The sequence below is a fragment of the Corticium candelabrum genome, chromosome 21 (genome assembly GCF_963422355.1).
Source record: "Corticium candelabrum chromosome 21, ooCorCand1.1, whole genome shotgun sequence".
Classification (NCBI taxonomy): domain Eukaryota; kingdom Metazoa; phylum Porifera; class Homoscleromorpha; order Homosclerophorida; family Plakinidae; genus Corticium; species Corticium candelabrum.
The window spans coordinates 5,505,501-5,522,863 of NC_085105.1; the positions used below are offsets into that span (position 1 = coordinate 5,505,501).

At 42.8% G+C, this 17,363-nt stretch overlaps 2 protein-coding genes across 2 annotated transcripts in view; one reads left to right on the plus strand and one right to left on the minus strand.

Annotated features, from left to right (window-relative positions):
- Nucleotides 1-357: 357 nt before the first annotated feature.
- LOC134196253 (large ribosomal subunit protein uL6-like) lies at nt 358-1,368 on the plus strand. Its single transcript, XM_062665342.1, has 3 exons — nt 358-435; nt 502-579; nt 655-1,368. The coding sequence occupies exons 2-3, from the start codon at nt 534-536 to the stop codon at nt 1,173-1,175; spliced, it is 567 nt and encodes a 188-aa protein (XP_062521326.1). The 5' UTR covers nt 358-435; nt 502-533; the 3' UTR covers nt 1,176-1,368.
- Nucleotides 1,369-2,085: 717 nt separating this feature from the next.
- Nucleotides 2,086-17,363, minus strand: part of LOC134196277 (E3 SUMO-protein ligase RanBP2-like) — a 30,919-nt gene continuing 15,641 nt past the window's right edge. Inside the window, exons 15-24 of the mRNA XM_062665370.1 lie at nt 15,635-15,810; nt 15,449-15,578; nt 15,273-15,388; nt 7,706-7,766; nt 7,510-7,647; nt 7,311-7,448; nt 6,910-6,973; nt 6,793-6,839; nt 6,603-6,731; nt 2,086-6,540 (exon numbers count right to left, since the gene is read on the minus strand). Of these exons, the coding sequence (XP_062521354.1) occupies nt 2,200-6,540; nt 6,603-6,731; nt 6,793-6,839; nt 6,910-6,973; nt 7,311-7,448; nt 7,510-7,647; nt 7,706-7,766; nt 15,273-15,388; nt 15,449-15,578; nt 15,635-15,810 (5,340 nt within the window). The 3' untranslated portion in view covers nt 2,086-2,199. The remainder of the gene's footprint in view (nt 6,541-6,602; nt 6,732-6,792; nt 6,840-6,909; nt 6,974-7,310; nt 7,449-7,509; nt 7,648-7,705; nt 7,767-15,272; nt 15,389-15,448; nt 15,579-15,634; nt 15,811-17,363) is intronic.

Consider the following 17,363-nt stretch of genomic DNA (forward strand, 5'->3'; position numbering starts at 1 on the left):
CCAAATACTTAGTGACTCTTGCAAATCACTGAATTTCAAAATTAGGACCCCAGCAAATTTGCCATCCCCCGGACACTTAATAGTGACCGGCCACTATGGCAGGCCATGCGTTGCAATATTCGATTAATTAAGTTAATTCATATTCAAACAAAATTTTAGGCAAATTTATTCGAAATGATACAGATTAAATGCAATTGTATCTGTACTATGTTCGTTGTCTGAACATTTGTGCGATTTTGTTAGCCAAAATATATGCAATTTTTTCTTAATTTGCAATTGCTTATCGTATATTTTTCATTTCTGCCGTTCCATAGAGGTAGAGCTAGCGCCCACTTAGGTCTGAAACTCCGAGGCCCACGGCAAGCCATTCTACGCATGTGCGGTAGACCTCGAGCAGAGCTGAACGTGCTATCGGTCTCTCTCTCATCAATCTTTGTAAGTATCATACGGAGATTACTTTGGTCGACTGAAATAGATTCTAAACTTGTAGCTTGGTACTAGGAGTGTCATCTTGTGTAAAGCAGAGAACCGCGATGAAGACAATTGTTGCGAGCAAGACGGTGTCTATACCGCCTAAGGGTACGCACAGCAATTGCGATGCTTCGTTTCCAGCAGTAGAATGTTGTATTTCTAATCCACAGCTTTGTTTTTCAGTTACGGTAAAGGCCAAGAGTCGTGTTGTTACTGTAACAGGTCCCAGAGGGACACTAACCAAAAGCTTCAAGCACTTGAACGCTGAATTAACACCTATTGGGAAAAAGAAGCTCCGCGTAGATGTTTGGTTTGCCGATCGGCGTCAGCTAGCATGCGTACGCACAGTGTGCTCTCACATACAGAATCTTATTACTGGAGTGACACGCGGCTACGTTGTGAAAATGAGAAGCGTCTACGCTCACTTTCCCATCAACGTCAATATTGTAGAAGGCAAAGAGGTGGAAATCAGGAATTTCTTGGGAGAGAAATACGTAAGGAGAGTAAGCATGCGCAAAGGTGTCACATGCTCTTCATCAGGAACCAAGGATGAGATTCTACTGCAAGGAAATGACTTGGAATTGGTGACCCAGTCAGCTGCTCTTATACAGCAGTCAACAACCGTCAAGAACAAAGATATTCGAAAGTTTTTGGATGGTGTGTATGTGTCATCTGTTGACAAAGGCCCAGATCTTGATGAGTAGATTTTGAGTTGCAGTACATGTGCTTACTTGTATGCTGCAGCACAAGTAATTATTTCCATGTATTAAACTAGTAACTGAATCTTTGTTTTTGCCCCCACTTTGACTGGACCCGAGTCTTTAGTTTCCTGCCCCTGCTGTTCTCTGTATGTCACTCTGAGTGGGGAGAAACTGAAAGTATCAAATTTAGATGCCATTTTGCTTCCAAGTGTGCTAAAACCTGCCTCAAATGGCACAAAGCGACTGCTGTTATGTGACCACAAATTCCATAACACAGCCAAAATGGTGTTCAGTTGTGTTGTTCAGTTGTGTTGTACAGGTACTGGGCACGACAGTGTAAGAGGGTCTGGTCCGAGGCTAGCTGTTACATCTTCATTTCGGTTGATTATTGTTTAAAGAATGGCAAATAATGTGAAAGACGAAACCGTGCCAATTCTTGAACAGTAAACCTTTACATCACAATAAGCCTACAAAACACAATGTCAATGTCAATAATATGTAAAAGGCAATCGAATTATATGTAATGTGGATCGGCACGTTACAGACATCCATCCATCCAGACATCTAGACAGGCAGAAGCTTAAATAAACATCCATGACTGTTACTACCTAGATCTGCACAATCAGTGTACAGAAGTCATTCCTAGACCTTAGTAAGGTATAAAATTGTACCACTACACGTTCACTGAGGTCTGTGCCAACACCGTCCAGTCAGAGTTCAGAGACAATAGATCTATAATTTGAGCGAAAGGAAAGTTGATTTTGCACTGCAGTGACCCATTTAGTCTGTAGGGAGTGTTCATGCACGTGGAAGCAGGCTGGACACTTCATTTAATTAACCACTTGTTGATGCTTCCAACCCAGCTCATTAGTTTGTACGCTTCAAGTATTGTAAGTACTAATACAGTCTAATATGACTTGCCAAGCATCACGTTTAATAACTACATAACACCATACCCCAACCACCAGCTTGTATGGCTATGCAATCAGAGTGTCTACACATGATGTCTGTCCCAACAGCAATGCACTTATTCGGAGTTGCCATTTTGGTCAAACTCTTGATCAGTCCCTTCTCTGAAGCTGATCCTGTCAGGTGATTCTGTGTGCACCTTTGCAGGATCACCGATCATGTCTTCTAAAGCAGCGGAATCCTCAGGATCACACGTCTTCGAGATGACTCCAGAAGTTGAATGGTCTGTTTCAGAGAGAGAACCAATAAATTGCCTTCCTTTCCTTACATCCATATCCAAACTCAACTGTCCCTGCTTCAGCTGATCAAACTTTTCTTTAAACAGCTTCGCTTGTTCTGGAGTCTTGAAACGCACTGCCAGTTGTTCTGTTGTAGGCATTTCCTCAGAGTAGCCACATGGAGCCACCCACACCCAAGAGCAATCTGAACCAGCATTTGCCTTGAGCTCCATTTCTGGAATGATGTAATGATTGGTGCAAACTTTCAACACTTGTTCACGACGCATCACAACCCTTCCCCTGCATGTCTCAGAATTCCAAAGAAGTTTCATATCACCAATGCCTCGTTCCTTCCATGAGCCACTCTGTCGATCAAGACGAAACAATTTTGAGCGTTCGCAGAAAACTACGATCTCTTCCTCTTCCCCAGTTTTTATATCCACTGATTCTGGAAGAGAACAAATAGGTTTGAAATAAATGTCTTCGTTGTTTACTACATCGTTTTCGTTGCCAGCCAGCGTGGTGTCCCCAAACACTAATGAACCACCACCACTGAAAATTGGAGAGGAACTTGCATGGACTGGAAAATCAGCATTCACACTGCTGTTACTCATAGCAGCTAAATCAGCAAAAGACAGAAATGCATGGCCTCTTGATCCTAATAGTTTAGACTCAGCAACACATGCCTTTTCATCATTTTTACCTTCTTTATAATCACTAGACTGTATGTTTTGTGGAGACTGGGTTTTCGAGATTTCACTGTTCCTTTCCTTTGACTTGCCATTAGAGGCAGCATAATCACCTTCCCCTTTCATCATTGTGGAACCATCATGTAAACCATCATCACTATTATCTTCTGGAGATGGTTGGTCTTCATACAAATAGAAAGTTGGTGGCAACAGAAACTGTAAAGCTCTTGCTCTTTGATCTGCTGTTGGTTTTCTCTCCCATACAAACATAACATCTTGGTCACAGATTGTGTCACCATTATCGTTGTGACCTATAGGTCTTGCACTCATTGTATTGTTAACTAGAGCTCCATTGGTATTATCAGCGTCACTGTTATCACGGTCACTGTTATCGAAGTCAGTACCTGCACCCTCATCATTGAATCTCTGACTCTTGTACCTGTCAAATGCCATCTTGAACTGCTCAGCAATCTCTGTGGATCTGAATCGCACTGCTAACTTCTCAGCACAAGCTATTTGTTCACTAAAGTCGGCAGGTGTAAACCAGATCCAAGAGCGATCAGAGCTAGGGTGTGGAGCAAGCTCCATGTCTTCTGTGATGTAGTGATTGGCACAAACTTTCAGAACCTGTTCACGACGCATGACTAGTCTTAGTCGCCTTTTGTTTTGGTCTTTGAGAAGTTTAATGTCGCCAACACCACGCTCCTTCCATTGAGTAGTATTTTTATCAAATCGATAAAGTTTTGCTCTATTACTGAATACTTGAGACATACCTTCTTCACCTGTTTTTAGTGAAATGGGTCCCCGAAGTTCCACAACAGGAGCAAAGTCAACATCAGCTTCTTCTTCCGGATCATGAGGATAATCGTCTGCAGTCTCTTTCAAAGCAAACAGTCGACGACCAGTTCCTTGAAATGTGAATGTCTCATCTGACAGAGGCTCGAGAAACGAAAAACCAGAAGTGGAAGATGAGGCCAACTGTAAAAAGGTTTGTGCGGTAGCAGTTTCAGGTCCAACTAAATTGAGGTTGTTGCCTAGTCCATCTATTTGTGAGTCTTCTATTCCAGACTGACGAACGCTATCGTTGGTCTTCTCATTGTTGGTCTTCTCATTGTTGGTAGAAGGAAATTGTACTTCTATAAAATCTTGATCACTGTCAATTTCCTCATTTCTACACCATGGTGGAGTTACTCTGTCTTCGTAGAGGTAAAATGAAGAAGGCAACTGAAACTTGTTTGCTTTTTCTAGTTGCTCTGCTGTTGGATGACGCTCAAACAAAAAAATAATTTCATCAGCCTCTGACTGCACTGCCTCAGATGTATTTGATTCAAAGTCACTTTCATCTATACACACAGGTGACTCGTGTTTGTCTACATGTTTGTCTACATTGTCATCTTGTGAGTTTTCAACAAAGCCGTTTTCACCATTAATCTGACAATTACCAGAAACCTCCAGATTATCTTGAAGTGAGGAACCTAAAACAGCCACTGACTGTGGCATAGGAGATTTTACTATAACTTCTTTATCTGAAACCATTGTGAGTTCACCTTCTATCATAGTGATATCACTATTTGAGATGATGCTTGTTTCAGCTACTACATTTGGACTGTTGCCGTTGCTAGTTCTCTGACTAATGATTGGTCTACTCCTTGAAGGTGGTACACTTCCCACATTGCTACCAGTTCTAGTTTGACTGCTTGGTAACAAGGAAATACTGTCATCAGTAAACTCAGTAAAGCTGCCCATGCTAACATTTCCGGTTTCAGCAATTTCAGGTGGTTTCAGTAATGCCTGCTGAAATTGAAAACTTCTCGTTTGAGATGAACTATATTTTGGCATCAGGGAATCACAGGATGTGTGTGGACTTGGTGTGCCACATGCAGCACATTTTGCCACATTAGGTTTGTTAACAACAAGACAGTGACTACAGTTCCAAGACTCATGAGCATTCAGAAATTTCTCACTCAATGGAACACAATCCCTTCCTTCATCAGCAACTGATGTTTCCACAATGGTCTGTTTTGCTGTACCATTTGGCATTTGTGTTACATTGCTCTTGCACCTGTCTCCCACATTCGTTGATGCCAATTGTTCCTTACAAGAGTCAAATACATCTTTGAACTGCTTTGCCACTGCAGGATATTTGAATTTGACAGTCAGCTGCTCTTGTTTAGGTTTTCCATCAGCCACATCGGCTAAAGTGGACCACACCCAAGAACAATCTGAATCACAGCGAGCTTTCAGATCCATGTCTCTAGTGATATAATGATTGGCACACACTTTTAACACCCATTCTCGTCTCATAACCACACGATATGTGTTTGTTGTTTTATTCCTCAGAATCTTAATGTTGCCAATGCCCCTATCCTTCCACTGAGCAACTTCTTTGTCATATCGAAAAAGCTTGGCCCGATGTACGAACAATTCTTCTTCATCTTCTTCACCTGTCTTTAGTTCTACTAAATCAGGTAATGAAACGACTGGTTTGAATTCAGGACCATTGTTGTCATCTACATTTCCGTACTGGAACTGAGTACCATCATTTCTGTCGTCATCTGCTGTACCATCGTTCTTCTCCAACATTGAAGATCCATCTTGTTGAACCATAAAGTTAGTTCTTTCAAAACCAAAATCAAAGCCGCTAGTGAATGATACAACAGAGGAAGTACATGTTGATGTACTTCTTGAAAAGCCATGGCCAAACAATTCATCTGAATGATCAGAAAGCAAATTATTGGATGGTACCTCACTGTTGATTTGCTCAGTCTTAGAAACATCTGTTTTGATCTGTGACGTCTCTCCTGTCCTGCCCTCTGAACTTCCCATCCCACCTATTGTACTGCTCCATGGTATTGTCACTGATCTTTCAACAACCTTCCGGTCATGATCAACTGAGGTGTGGCTGTCTTTTAACATATTTGAGGCAAACAACTTCTCTACAGGTGTTGGCATTAAAGGGGAAGCTATATTTGATACAGATGGTTCTTCCTGCAGTTTTTGTGCAGTTAAAGGTGTTGATGTCAAATGTGCAGTTGTTGAAAATAACCCCTGAAGGACGGGCCTAGAGACTGAAGGGTGAGAAGGACCTGAGTCCAATCCCATTTGTGGTACCCCAATCCCTGTTTGGACTTTTTGTAAAGGAGGACTCTGACTCAGGAATGGTTGATTGCTGCTTGGCTGATTCATTGAAAGAGAAATGGGTAATGACTGTTGTCGTTCAAAAAATGATGATTCATTGATGCCAGCAACAGTTGAAGTTGACTGGCCAAATCGAAATAGAAAACTGCCAGTACTTACTGCTGCTGGTGCCTGCTTAAGTGTGGCTGACAGATTTTGTTGAGCATGTGGAGGTATCTCCAGTGATGCCGTTTGTAGCATAGCAGGAGGTAGCATTCTAGTCATAAAGGCAGAAGGGGGTGGTCTGTTAGTTACCAGGTGTAGATTAGGTTGTTGCACCATACACGCTGCAGCCTTCATTGTCTTCATTTCATCCTGTGTTTACAAGAATAAACATCAGATATTCATCAGCTTAATAAGCTATGACTTTTTTGTACCTTCAGAGCCTGAATGTCTGCTGTAAGTTGTGACAGCAGACTGTCTTTCTTTTGTAATTCTGATGTAATCTCAACCAGCTGGTTTGAAAGTTCAGCAAAGTGAGCTGTATGGGGAGAAATAGCTTCTTCCTACATGATGAACATTTATCAGCTAACGCCAAGTAATGATCATAAAGTCAACATAACAAACATTGGCAGAATCAATTCCAGCTTCTTCAACAGCCACATCTTCGATGTCTTTATATGCACAAGTCAAATAACAATAACATCACTTCCATAACAATTTGACAAACAAACTGAATTACACCTGCACAATCTTGAAGTTGAGTCTTCACGTTTTCCAGTTCTTCTTCCACTTTCATGAAAAAGCTCTTTAAACACCAGAATGCCAATAGTTTATCAACACGAAATAGAAATGGCAAGCAAACTAAACAACTGAATTCTTTACGACACATTGCTTATGAAACTATGCTTGTATTACAAAGTGAGTAGTGATTGTCTCAAAGGCCTGCCTAGAATTAAATTTCTAGTTTACAACAAGAATAAGCAGCAGAAACACGACATGAAAAGTCACTGTTCAACTCCATTATCTAGCAAGTAGAAGTCTACATTAACACCACCTTGCGTGTTGTCTTTGCATGCATGCATACATAAACCGACTGCCATAATTCCATTTACATTTTAGTTTGCATCACAGTGCAGCCTTACCATGTGTTTGTCTTTCATTAACCTGGACTGACAAATTCTCAGAGATTGCTCAGCCTTCTTCAAGTGTCCAGATGGCTTTCCTATAGTCTCACATTTAATTGTGGACCCTGTGCCATTTTTAGCCAAGAACTTCAATATCTAACAATAAAGAGACCAAACATTAAGATTGCATTGCTCACAACACAAAAGTGCTATTAACCTGTGCTTTATTCCAGGCAGCCTCAGGAGTTTCCATTTCATCATAGAGTTTCACAGCTTTCTCAAAGTCTTGATTATGAACAGCTGCAGCAGCTAGTTCCAGTTGGCATTCTAACAGCCTATCCAATGATGTCTCATCCTGATAACAAGGGTATGTACAATTGTAACGTGAGAAAACATCAGTCACTGATAAATACCTCAGCAAAGCATGGTGAACAAGGAAACATCAAATTTTGTACATCAATGTCAGACATGCCACTAACACACAAACAAAATTTACTTGAGCAGTTTGTTTTTGAACATGAAGAACATACTTGATCAGTTTCTAACTCTGCAAAAGTCATGTGCAAACTAGGGTTATATTACTACTCTGCACGAATTCATCTTAGATCACATTTTCTCAAGAGTGCTATCTCCGAGCTCTCCTTAATACACTGTAATTTAGCCAGCCATTTTTATGGCAAGAACTCATCTGTAAGCAGCAACTCTTTGAGCCTGGAGAGAGACATAAAGGCTCCAAGAAAAGCTTAAAGTAAACATGCAGCACAACTTTCTACACTCAGAAGTCCATTATAAAACTCTGTCCATTTTCCAATATCACAATAAACTAGGTCTCACACCGTCAGAATAGGTTATAATCCTACTGTAGCTAAACACTCTTCTGACCATACCTTACCATTCTGAGATAACCTAACTAAATGAGTTCACAATTTCTCATGTAGTAGGATGTTAAATCATTATAGCAGATACTGTAGTGAGATGCGGGTAACACAGGATCGTAGAACAAACGGAAGAAACTTTATGCTGCAGGTGCTCCCTTATATACACTATGATACCAGAAGCACGTCACCATCTAAGCTATTCTTAGTAACACTCTACGTCCCTCTCTTAGGGCACATGTCCTTATGTGAGCAAAACCAAAACAGTGCATGCAAACAAAACAAAACGACAAAAAAGAAGCAAACAAAGAGACAAGACAAACAAGTCAGAAATCAGCAAACTGCAAGAATGCCAGCAATACTGCAAATGGGTCAAGCAGATGAGACAGTGGCTGCAGTTGAATGAGCAGGAAGGTTGGTCAAAAAATGGACTCCATGTCACTGTAAGAATCATCGTGCAAAAGAATTGGTTGACTAGAAGCATCCACTAGAGGTGCAAGGGGTAGGTACGGCTGAAGGCGTTGTACATGAGCAGTGGTGACAGAACCGGTTTCCAAATGAGATATTTCGTACAAGACGTTAGACAGCCGGCAAAGGACACGGCAGAGCCCCCTGTAAGGCGGTGAGAACTTAGGCAAACAACCTTGTTAACGGGAAGGCAGATGGAGAAGGACCAAGCTACCTTCGTCAAAATGAAGGTACGGTGAGTGGCATCATAACAACGCTTATGAGAAACATCCAATTTGTCTTGGGCAAGACAAGCGGTGGTATAAGTGTCTTTGATGTGCTGAGTGAGCGACAAACCGTACTGGTGTACATCGACTTCAAGATTGTGAGGGGTACCGGACGAAACATCAGTTGGTAGATGAGGATCACAGCCATGCATCAAGTGGAACGGCCTCAATGAAACTATTGCGGTATGCAAATGCGAGAGCCTCTAGATAGTGATTCCAATCGTCTTGATGCTCACTGACATACGCAGTCAGAGCTACAGCAAGATATTGATTCATTCGTTTGACTTGGCCATTGGTCTGTGGGTGATAGGCACTGGTAAAGAGCTTGTTGATACCAAGACGAGTTGTTATGCGTCAAACAAATTGGAAGTGAATTGAGAACCACGGTCAGAGATCACGTGGTTGGGGCAACCATGGCGGCAAAGGACGATGAAGTTGATGAAAGCATCAGTTACAGTAGACGTAGTGATGTCCGGAACTGCAGTGAACTGGGTCCATCGAGAAAACCTGTCAACCATTACGACCACATAACAGCTGCCGTGAGTCGTGCATGAAAGGGAGCCGAAGATGTCAACACCAACAGACCCAAAGGGACGAGAAGCACTAAAGAGTTGTAGATAACTTGAGTGATGACGCGGAGGAGGCTTCCGTGGCTGACAAGACAAGAGCGAACGAATATGATCATAGGTTTTCTTGTATCCAAGGTGACCGGCGATCAGAAGACCGTGCAAAGCTTTCATAGCTAGTAGACGGATGGCTGGTGGTAGTATAGGTACGTGACAGCGACGTCTGTTGACAGCAGCAGTATGCATAAGTAAACCGGTACTGGAGTCAATAGAAATAGTGTCGCTATTGCGAAGAATCTGCTTGACTTCGGGAGAAGCATCCCTATTTTGAGGGTGTTTCAGAAAGTCAAGGACATCGTGTACGAGCTGGTCGGTCTCCTGTTATTGCCAGATTTCATCAAGAGTAGGGAGAGCAACAGTGTCTTGACCAACAGCGAGGACAGGGACATCGATATCAGATGGCTGAGTCACCAATGTGTAGTTTGTCGGTAGGCGAGACAGAGTGTCAGCGTTCGCATGTGCTTTGCCCGGCTTGTGACGAATAATGAATTGAATTCTTGGAGTCTCAGAACCCAGCGATCTAAATGACGCTTGATGATTAGCAGGCATTAGCCATTGAAGATCGGTGTAGTGTGATCTGTCTCCAACGGGAAGTGAACACTGAGAAGATACTTCCGAAAACACTCAATCCGTACAAGACGGCCAAATCTCTTTCTGGCGGGTATCATATCGGCAATCAGCAGTGGACAGCTGGCGACTAACATAAGATATGAAATGTTCCTTGTTGTGGTCGTCGAATTGAGCCAGGATAGCCGCAATAGCAAGATCAGAAGCATCCGTTTGTAACAGAAAGGGCTTACTCCAGTCAGGATGAACAAAAAGTGGCACGGACGTGAGACGTTGTTTCAGAGTATCAAAGCTTCTTGTTGATGGTCCACTAGAACGGAGTGTTGTCTCAGAGTAATCGTGTCAGTGGTTTGGCAACAGCGGCATAGGATGGAACAAACGGCGATAGTGGGATGTCAAACCCAGGACGACTTGAGCTGAGACTTGGTTTAAGGCACTTTGAGTGAGGTGACAGCTGTTACTTTAGCGGAATCGAGGCCGATACCATCAGGGTTGATCAGATATCCAAGGTAACAAAGTTCTTGCTGGGCAAAATTGCATTTGCTAGGTTTCAGCTTGAGTTTATGGTTATGGAGATGTTGGAAAACTGCTTCTAGAGCGAGAAGGTGTGAGTCAAAGTCATCCAAAAATATGAGAACGTCATCTAGGTAAACAATACAAGTTTGCCATTTGAGACCGGAAAGTACCGAATCCATTGCTCGTTGAAAAAACTAGGTGCATTACAGAGACCGAATGGCATCGTGGTGAACTCAAACAACCCAACAGGAGTACTAAATGTGGTCTCTCAACATCCTCCGGAGTGACAGGAATTTGCCAGTAGCCGGACATGAGATCGGGACTTGTGAAGTAGTTCTTTCCCAATAGGATATTGAGACTATCATCAATGCAAGAGAGAGGATACCAGTCCTCTTTGTGCAGGCATTGACTTGTCGGTAGTCGACACAAAAACGGTTCATTGCATCAGATTTATCGGCAAGAACAACTGGACTGGCCCATGGAGAACAGGATTCCTGAACAATACCGTTGCGCATAAGGCACCGGATTTGTTTGTGGACCTCTTCTCTGCTAGCTGGCGGCAGCCGGTATGGTGGCATAATAACTGGGAAATGGTCACCGGTATCAATGCGATGAGTAGCAACAGTGAAACGGCCAAGGTCATCAATGGTTTGTGCAAAAACGTCATTGTATGAGTCAATGAGAGTACATAACTTAGCTCTTTGTGACGAAGAAAGGTAATCATTGACAACAGTGGTAGCAGTTGCTTGCCAGAGTGATGAAGAGCTATTTGAATCAAGTACGTCTGAAGCAGAAGGTGAGTTGGCATGATGACTAGAGATTGGAATAGTAAAAGTCACGGTCGAATCCAATACAGCAGGAATAGACCGTGAGACAGTGAGAACAGAACCACTGCCAACAGGACCAGTAGTGCCATCCTGATTGGTAAAATGCCGAAAATAGAGTGTGGCTTTTTGACATGGATTGGGGCCACCAAATGTGATAGTGCCATTCTCGTAGCTAATGATGGCGCACACAAGTCGCAAAAAGCTGGAACCCAAGAGAACAGGAAACGTAAAGTCTTGCACTACCGTGAATGAATGGGTAATCTGCTTATTGCCAACAGACAATGTGAGTTGTGTTTGACCAACCACGTGAAGTTGACCTCCATCCGCCGCAATCAACAAAGTTTGAGGAACAGCTTATGGTGGTGTAACGTCACGACCAAGACCATCGACGAAAATATGGGAAACAAGCGAGGTAGCGGCTCAACAGTCAATGACACAAGAAAAACTTCAGTTCCGTCACCTGAGAGGTGGCAAGTAAAAACAGCTGGAAATGGAGGATTAAGATTCTCGTAACTAGACTTCTCGCAGTCAATAAAGTAGACAGGATTATGGGGGCAATGTGGTGGTTGACTGGAAGAACTTGAACTGGAAGAACTTGAACCGGATAAAGGAGCAGAATCGCGTTGTGAATCACAGAGTGAGCAGTAGTGGCAACAGACGTTTGACTCAACTGCGGTTGAGACTGGAAACAAGAAGCGGTTGCTCGTGCGAGACGTTTGCGGCACTCGGCAATGTGGTGTCCATACTTCTGACAGTAGAGGCATTCACTGCGTGAACCCAGAAGCTCTAGAACCAGTCTGGACAATGCCACGAGAAGAGGATGCGGGGGATACCACAACAGACTGTTGTGACTGAAGGAGTTTGATGATGTGACCTTGTGCCAATATCTGTGATTGCTGAGTAACGAGCTGTTGAAGCAAAACAGTGGAGTGGTCAGAAGGTGATGAAGGCACCATAGTAGGTGGCTGTTGCGGTTGACCGCCAGACAAACCACTGGACTTCCATTCAGAGCGAGTGATCGCAAAGCACTCATCTGGACCATCAGATGCAAGATGTGGGCTTCTCTCGTGTTTCCAAATACTTTCAGCTTTCTCTGTGCTCCTAATGGCTTCTGCCAAAGTACTAGGTTAGTCTTGTTCCAACTCAACTTGAAATTCCGGGCAAAGGCTCTCCCAATACCAGGTCACCACTGTGAGGTCCGGTACCACCGAGACTTGAGCCGTATGTAACTGAAGTAGAGTACGGTGAAAATGAGAGCTGTACCCCGAAACGGTTTTGAGTCCGCCTTGACGAAGAGACACCAATTTTCTAGCATAGAAACACACTGGATTCTTTGGACCAAACTGAGAGTGCAGAAACGATTCAAACGAGTCCTATGACAGGTCCGCTTCTGGAGTTACCGCAACAAACAAGCGATACTCTGCACGAGCACGACCAACGCTCAAGCTGTGCCACTGAAGTGACATGTAAAGCCAACTGTCCAAATCTTCTCCCCAAAACTTGTCTAGAAGAACTGGAACTATCGAATGGTGAGGTGGAGAATCCGGACTGTAAGGCTGGACAGGGTCTTCTGGGCTACTTGAACAATCTTGCCGTGCCTGTGACCTAGTCTTCCGCAGCATAACGAAGGGTTCAGAAACCAAACAGACGGTTCTCCACCAGATGTAGTGAGAGGCGGGTCACGCAGGATCGTAGAATAAACGAAGACACTATTACTACAGGTGCTCCGTTATATACACTACTGTACAATACTGGAAGAACGTGACTATATATATATATATATATATATATATATATATATATATATATATATAAGCTAGTCTTAGTAACACTATACAATACATAATTTACAGATGATAACACAAAATAGAAATCACAGTTTTGATATACCGTATTTCTTCAAATAGTGGCTGTGGCCTCTATTTTAACAAGGTTAGAAAACTGCAGCCTCTATTTGACAAGGTTATAAAACTGCGGCCTCTAAACAAGGGCGGCTTGTATTCGAGGGCGGCTTGTATTCGAGGGCGGCCTCTATTTTTAAGTCTCTACTTCACACTGTGACATGTTGGTACTTGAACGTCACATTTCTTTCTGTTGACATAATTGAACACTTTTGAAGGTGCCAATTGCGGCAGTTTTAGCTGTAAATGCCATGACTATTACAGGTACATATTGCTGTATGTCGTGTTGATAATAATATAATATATAGACAAGTGCGCGTAATAGGATGAGATTGATGCGGAAGCATCAAAAGCATGTGATATGGGCGTGACCAGTAACTTTGCAGACTATTGTGGCCTCAATTCGAGGGCAGCTTCTATTCAAGGGCGGCCACTATTCAAAGAAATACGGTACTGCCCATATTCAGTTAACATCGATACACTCAATATGATGCTGAAACAGATTAGCGTTGATGCTGATAGAAGACCATACGCCCACAGAAACATTACATTACATTACAGGGACGTAGCCGGCAGTTTGGAAATGGTCCGGCTGAAGATTAGCAAGCACACACAGATGCACATGCACAGACAGATACAAACTTTTCTCGTGTTACATAGTAAAGTGACAGGATGCAACATCTTGAGCGCCATCGACGTCGCAGTGAAAGGCGGCCAGGTGTAGATCTAAACCATGCATGAGTCTGTGCAGAGTAGATGCAGCACAAGGCTATACTTCCTAGACTTCCAGAAGGGTCTAAGCTCTTAGGAAACAAAAAGTTCATGCATTGGGTCTGTGCAGAGTACGATGCAGCACACGGTTAATTCTTAGACTCCCAGAAGGGTCTTGTAGGAAACAAAGTTCATAGGGTGATGAGGCATCAGAGAGAGGTGATCGTGACAGAAGCAAAACCATCTGGTTCCACTTACTATATGCTATTCTAAAACCAGAATGAGCATGCAGGTCTACGAGCTGTATGCGTTCTGATCTGCGAGGCTGCAGGCACTTGATATGAGGCTGTCTCAAAGTGATTAAATAAAAACTTATTTAATCAGCTATGCCTCATTCCGGAAGTTGCCGGAATGGTCCGTTGGTGAAAGTACAAATATTCAAACGGATCGGCGTCTACGACCCTGCATTACAGATTTACGTTATTCTCAGACGTCTTAGAATGAACACAACAAATTGAAGATGGAGGGTCACGGTCGGACAGGCGCACAGCATCTGTTTGAAGAGAGTGCACTTTTTCAAACACTCAGTAACTGCGAGGATTTAGACGCTCTACTTTGCACTGAAGGCAACGCTGATTGCAGTCTCTCTATAGCTTAAATTGCAATGATCAAGACGTTGCAGTATGAGGTTGCGTTAGACCGTGACTCTGGTAGCTAAATTCTAGACTTTTTAGATATAGTTCTCAGAGTTTTTCTTCCAAAACCTCAAACTGAGGTTGCTACACTGCAGTTTCAGTAATTTGTCACGCACCCTCGCACATCAAGCCAGATCGGAGTTCCTTACGCTCTGCACGTGAACAGAAAGCACATGTCACATTGCTGTCTGTTGCATCTGCCGTAGTCACGTCTTTCTCTCAGAGTAACCAAGCGCACTCAGTTCAAAGTGAGCACCAAACGTTTGTATTGTTTAAATCTTACGCTGCTGTCGTGACCGTCAATCGACACCTAAATAGCTGGTTTTGCAGTAGTTTCGTCTACTGAGCATTTGAACGGCTTACTGGCGATCAAAACTGATTTTCTTGCCAGGACACTTGGACATATGTTACGTACAATAGCTACGACGCAAAAGCTACCTCACTTGAGATTGGCTCAAGTGCGCATGTCCGACCATGACACTGCACCTTTAAATCATTATGCTTAACATGTTACAAACATTCAGGTACCTCTCTAACAGGCGAAGTTTCTCATATGCAGCTTCCCAATATCGAACAGCTCTTTCCTCCATTGCTTCACATACATCTTCACAGAAGTCATTCGCATCAGATCTCATATGAGAAGCCTGTTATCACACCCAATGGCAACAACAAATACAAATTGATGTTCACATTGACCAGCAAACCTTGGCAGAAAATACTCTTGCTAAGTGCATCAGAAGTCCAGCCTCAACAGAAAATGGTTTAACAGCCCTCAACACTTCCAGGCCTGATTGCATTGTAAACTTCTGAGACTGTGACACATCTGCCACATCGCTGTAAGATACACTCATTAGCACATCGTTCACAATAAATAGTAAAAATAGCAGCACCTTAGAGCAAGTCTATTCATTTTCACAAGACAATCCCACCATTGCAAACTCCGAGAGGGTAGTTGAGTATCTGTGATTAGCATGGGGAACACAAGTGGAGCATCAGACGAAAATGATTCTTCCCTAAACTTTTTTATTGCTGCAGCATTTGCATAGAACAAACCATGTAGAAAAGCCTAAAATACATAAGTGTCTGATGTTGTAAATCAATTACTTTCATTAATGTATTATTGATTATCAAACTATGACTACAATACATTCTCAAAGTTGTGACAACATAAACTACTCATTGCTAGAGCTAAACAGTATACATCTAATGCCCTCATTGCATGAAGAGTGTCACACAGCCATCTGATCATCATATACTACTTTGCATGCAGTGGTGAGAGCAATATGATTTTCAAGGCAACTAAGATCCAGCCGACCAGTACCATCTACGTAGTACTCTGTGAAACAAGATGCAACTAATAGCATCACAATAATGAAGTTTCTACAGCTTAGTTACAACATCACAGGTATGATGTACCTGGTTATTAAACATGACACGTGGGCATAACTTTCACACTATTAGCATATGAGCCAAAAGGCAGAAAACATTACAAGGTTCCGACCCCCTGGTAGACTAGGCTTTATATTGGGAGTGTACTCAGGAAAAAGCACTAAACAGATTTATGGTGGCACCCTTGCATATGTGCAATAGTGTAGTCATGGACAACAGGTAGACACGTACGTACAAGTTTTCTAGGAAATAAACCAATAGCCTAATTATGCACACCCTTTGTACTAATATTAATCCACAATACAAACACATTACACTCTTTAAGATGGTGCCTTCGTTGATCAATTTGAACTACTCTGGACTAGTTGGTAACTGGAAAAACCTTGTTTTTCTTGCCTTGTTGATTGGTCAGAAATAGGGAAATGTCATGTGCACGACCTAACATGTACATATTGTACTGAGTGGGCTAAGAGCTGGACGCGGATTGACGCCACCCGGGGATGCCTTAAAGCTGGAAGGCAGGCCGTGAGGCCCAGCTCCGCACCATCGAATAAGTATACGGTCAGGTCAGGCGCCCTGGCTCGCTTGCTACGGGTAACCATGAAAACCGGTAAAACCTGTGGCATGGGTCGGGCTGTCGGCGACTAAACCGAATACCTCACCAGATTATTCTAATGTGGAGGGTGGGTCTGGGCATCCTTGCAGAACAAAGTAAAATATGTTACAAGGTTTGTGATGGACCACTCCCAGATGGTGACCTGTGGCATCACCCAAGGGTGGAGATTAACAAACCTATCATCCGAGCAGCTGCTGCAGTATGACACTGATGCAAGCATGTCTTGGCCTGTCCTTGCCCGCTGGACAGCATTAGTGTTATACCGATTTGTGTGTCTGTCAACAGCATAACTCCAACTTCGTGAAGCTTTTCATGAATTTCACCGTAAGGGTCTTGCTCAACATAGATGCAACTTAACTTTGTAGGTGATCTGAAGCAGTGTCCGAATACAGAATTATTACTTGTTTACTATTATATAATGGGTTAATCTAAATGTGCCACTTCAGGGGCCAGCCCCTAAACAGCAAAGTTTTGTCAAAGAATACAGCCTTGACATCTCATCAATAATAAACAAAAACAAACAAACAAGTGAAAGTGTATCCCAGTACTACCCACAATGATAAATCATGCAACATGTCATTGCTACATAACAACAACATTGAAGCAAGATAAGC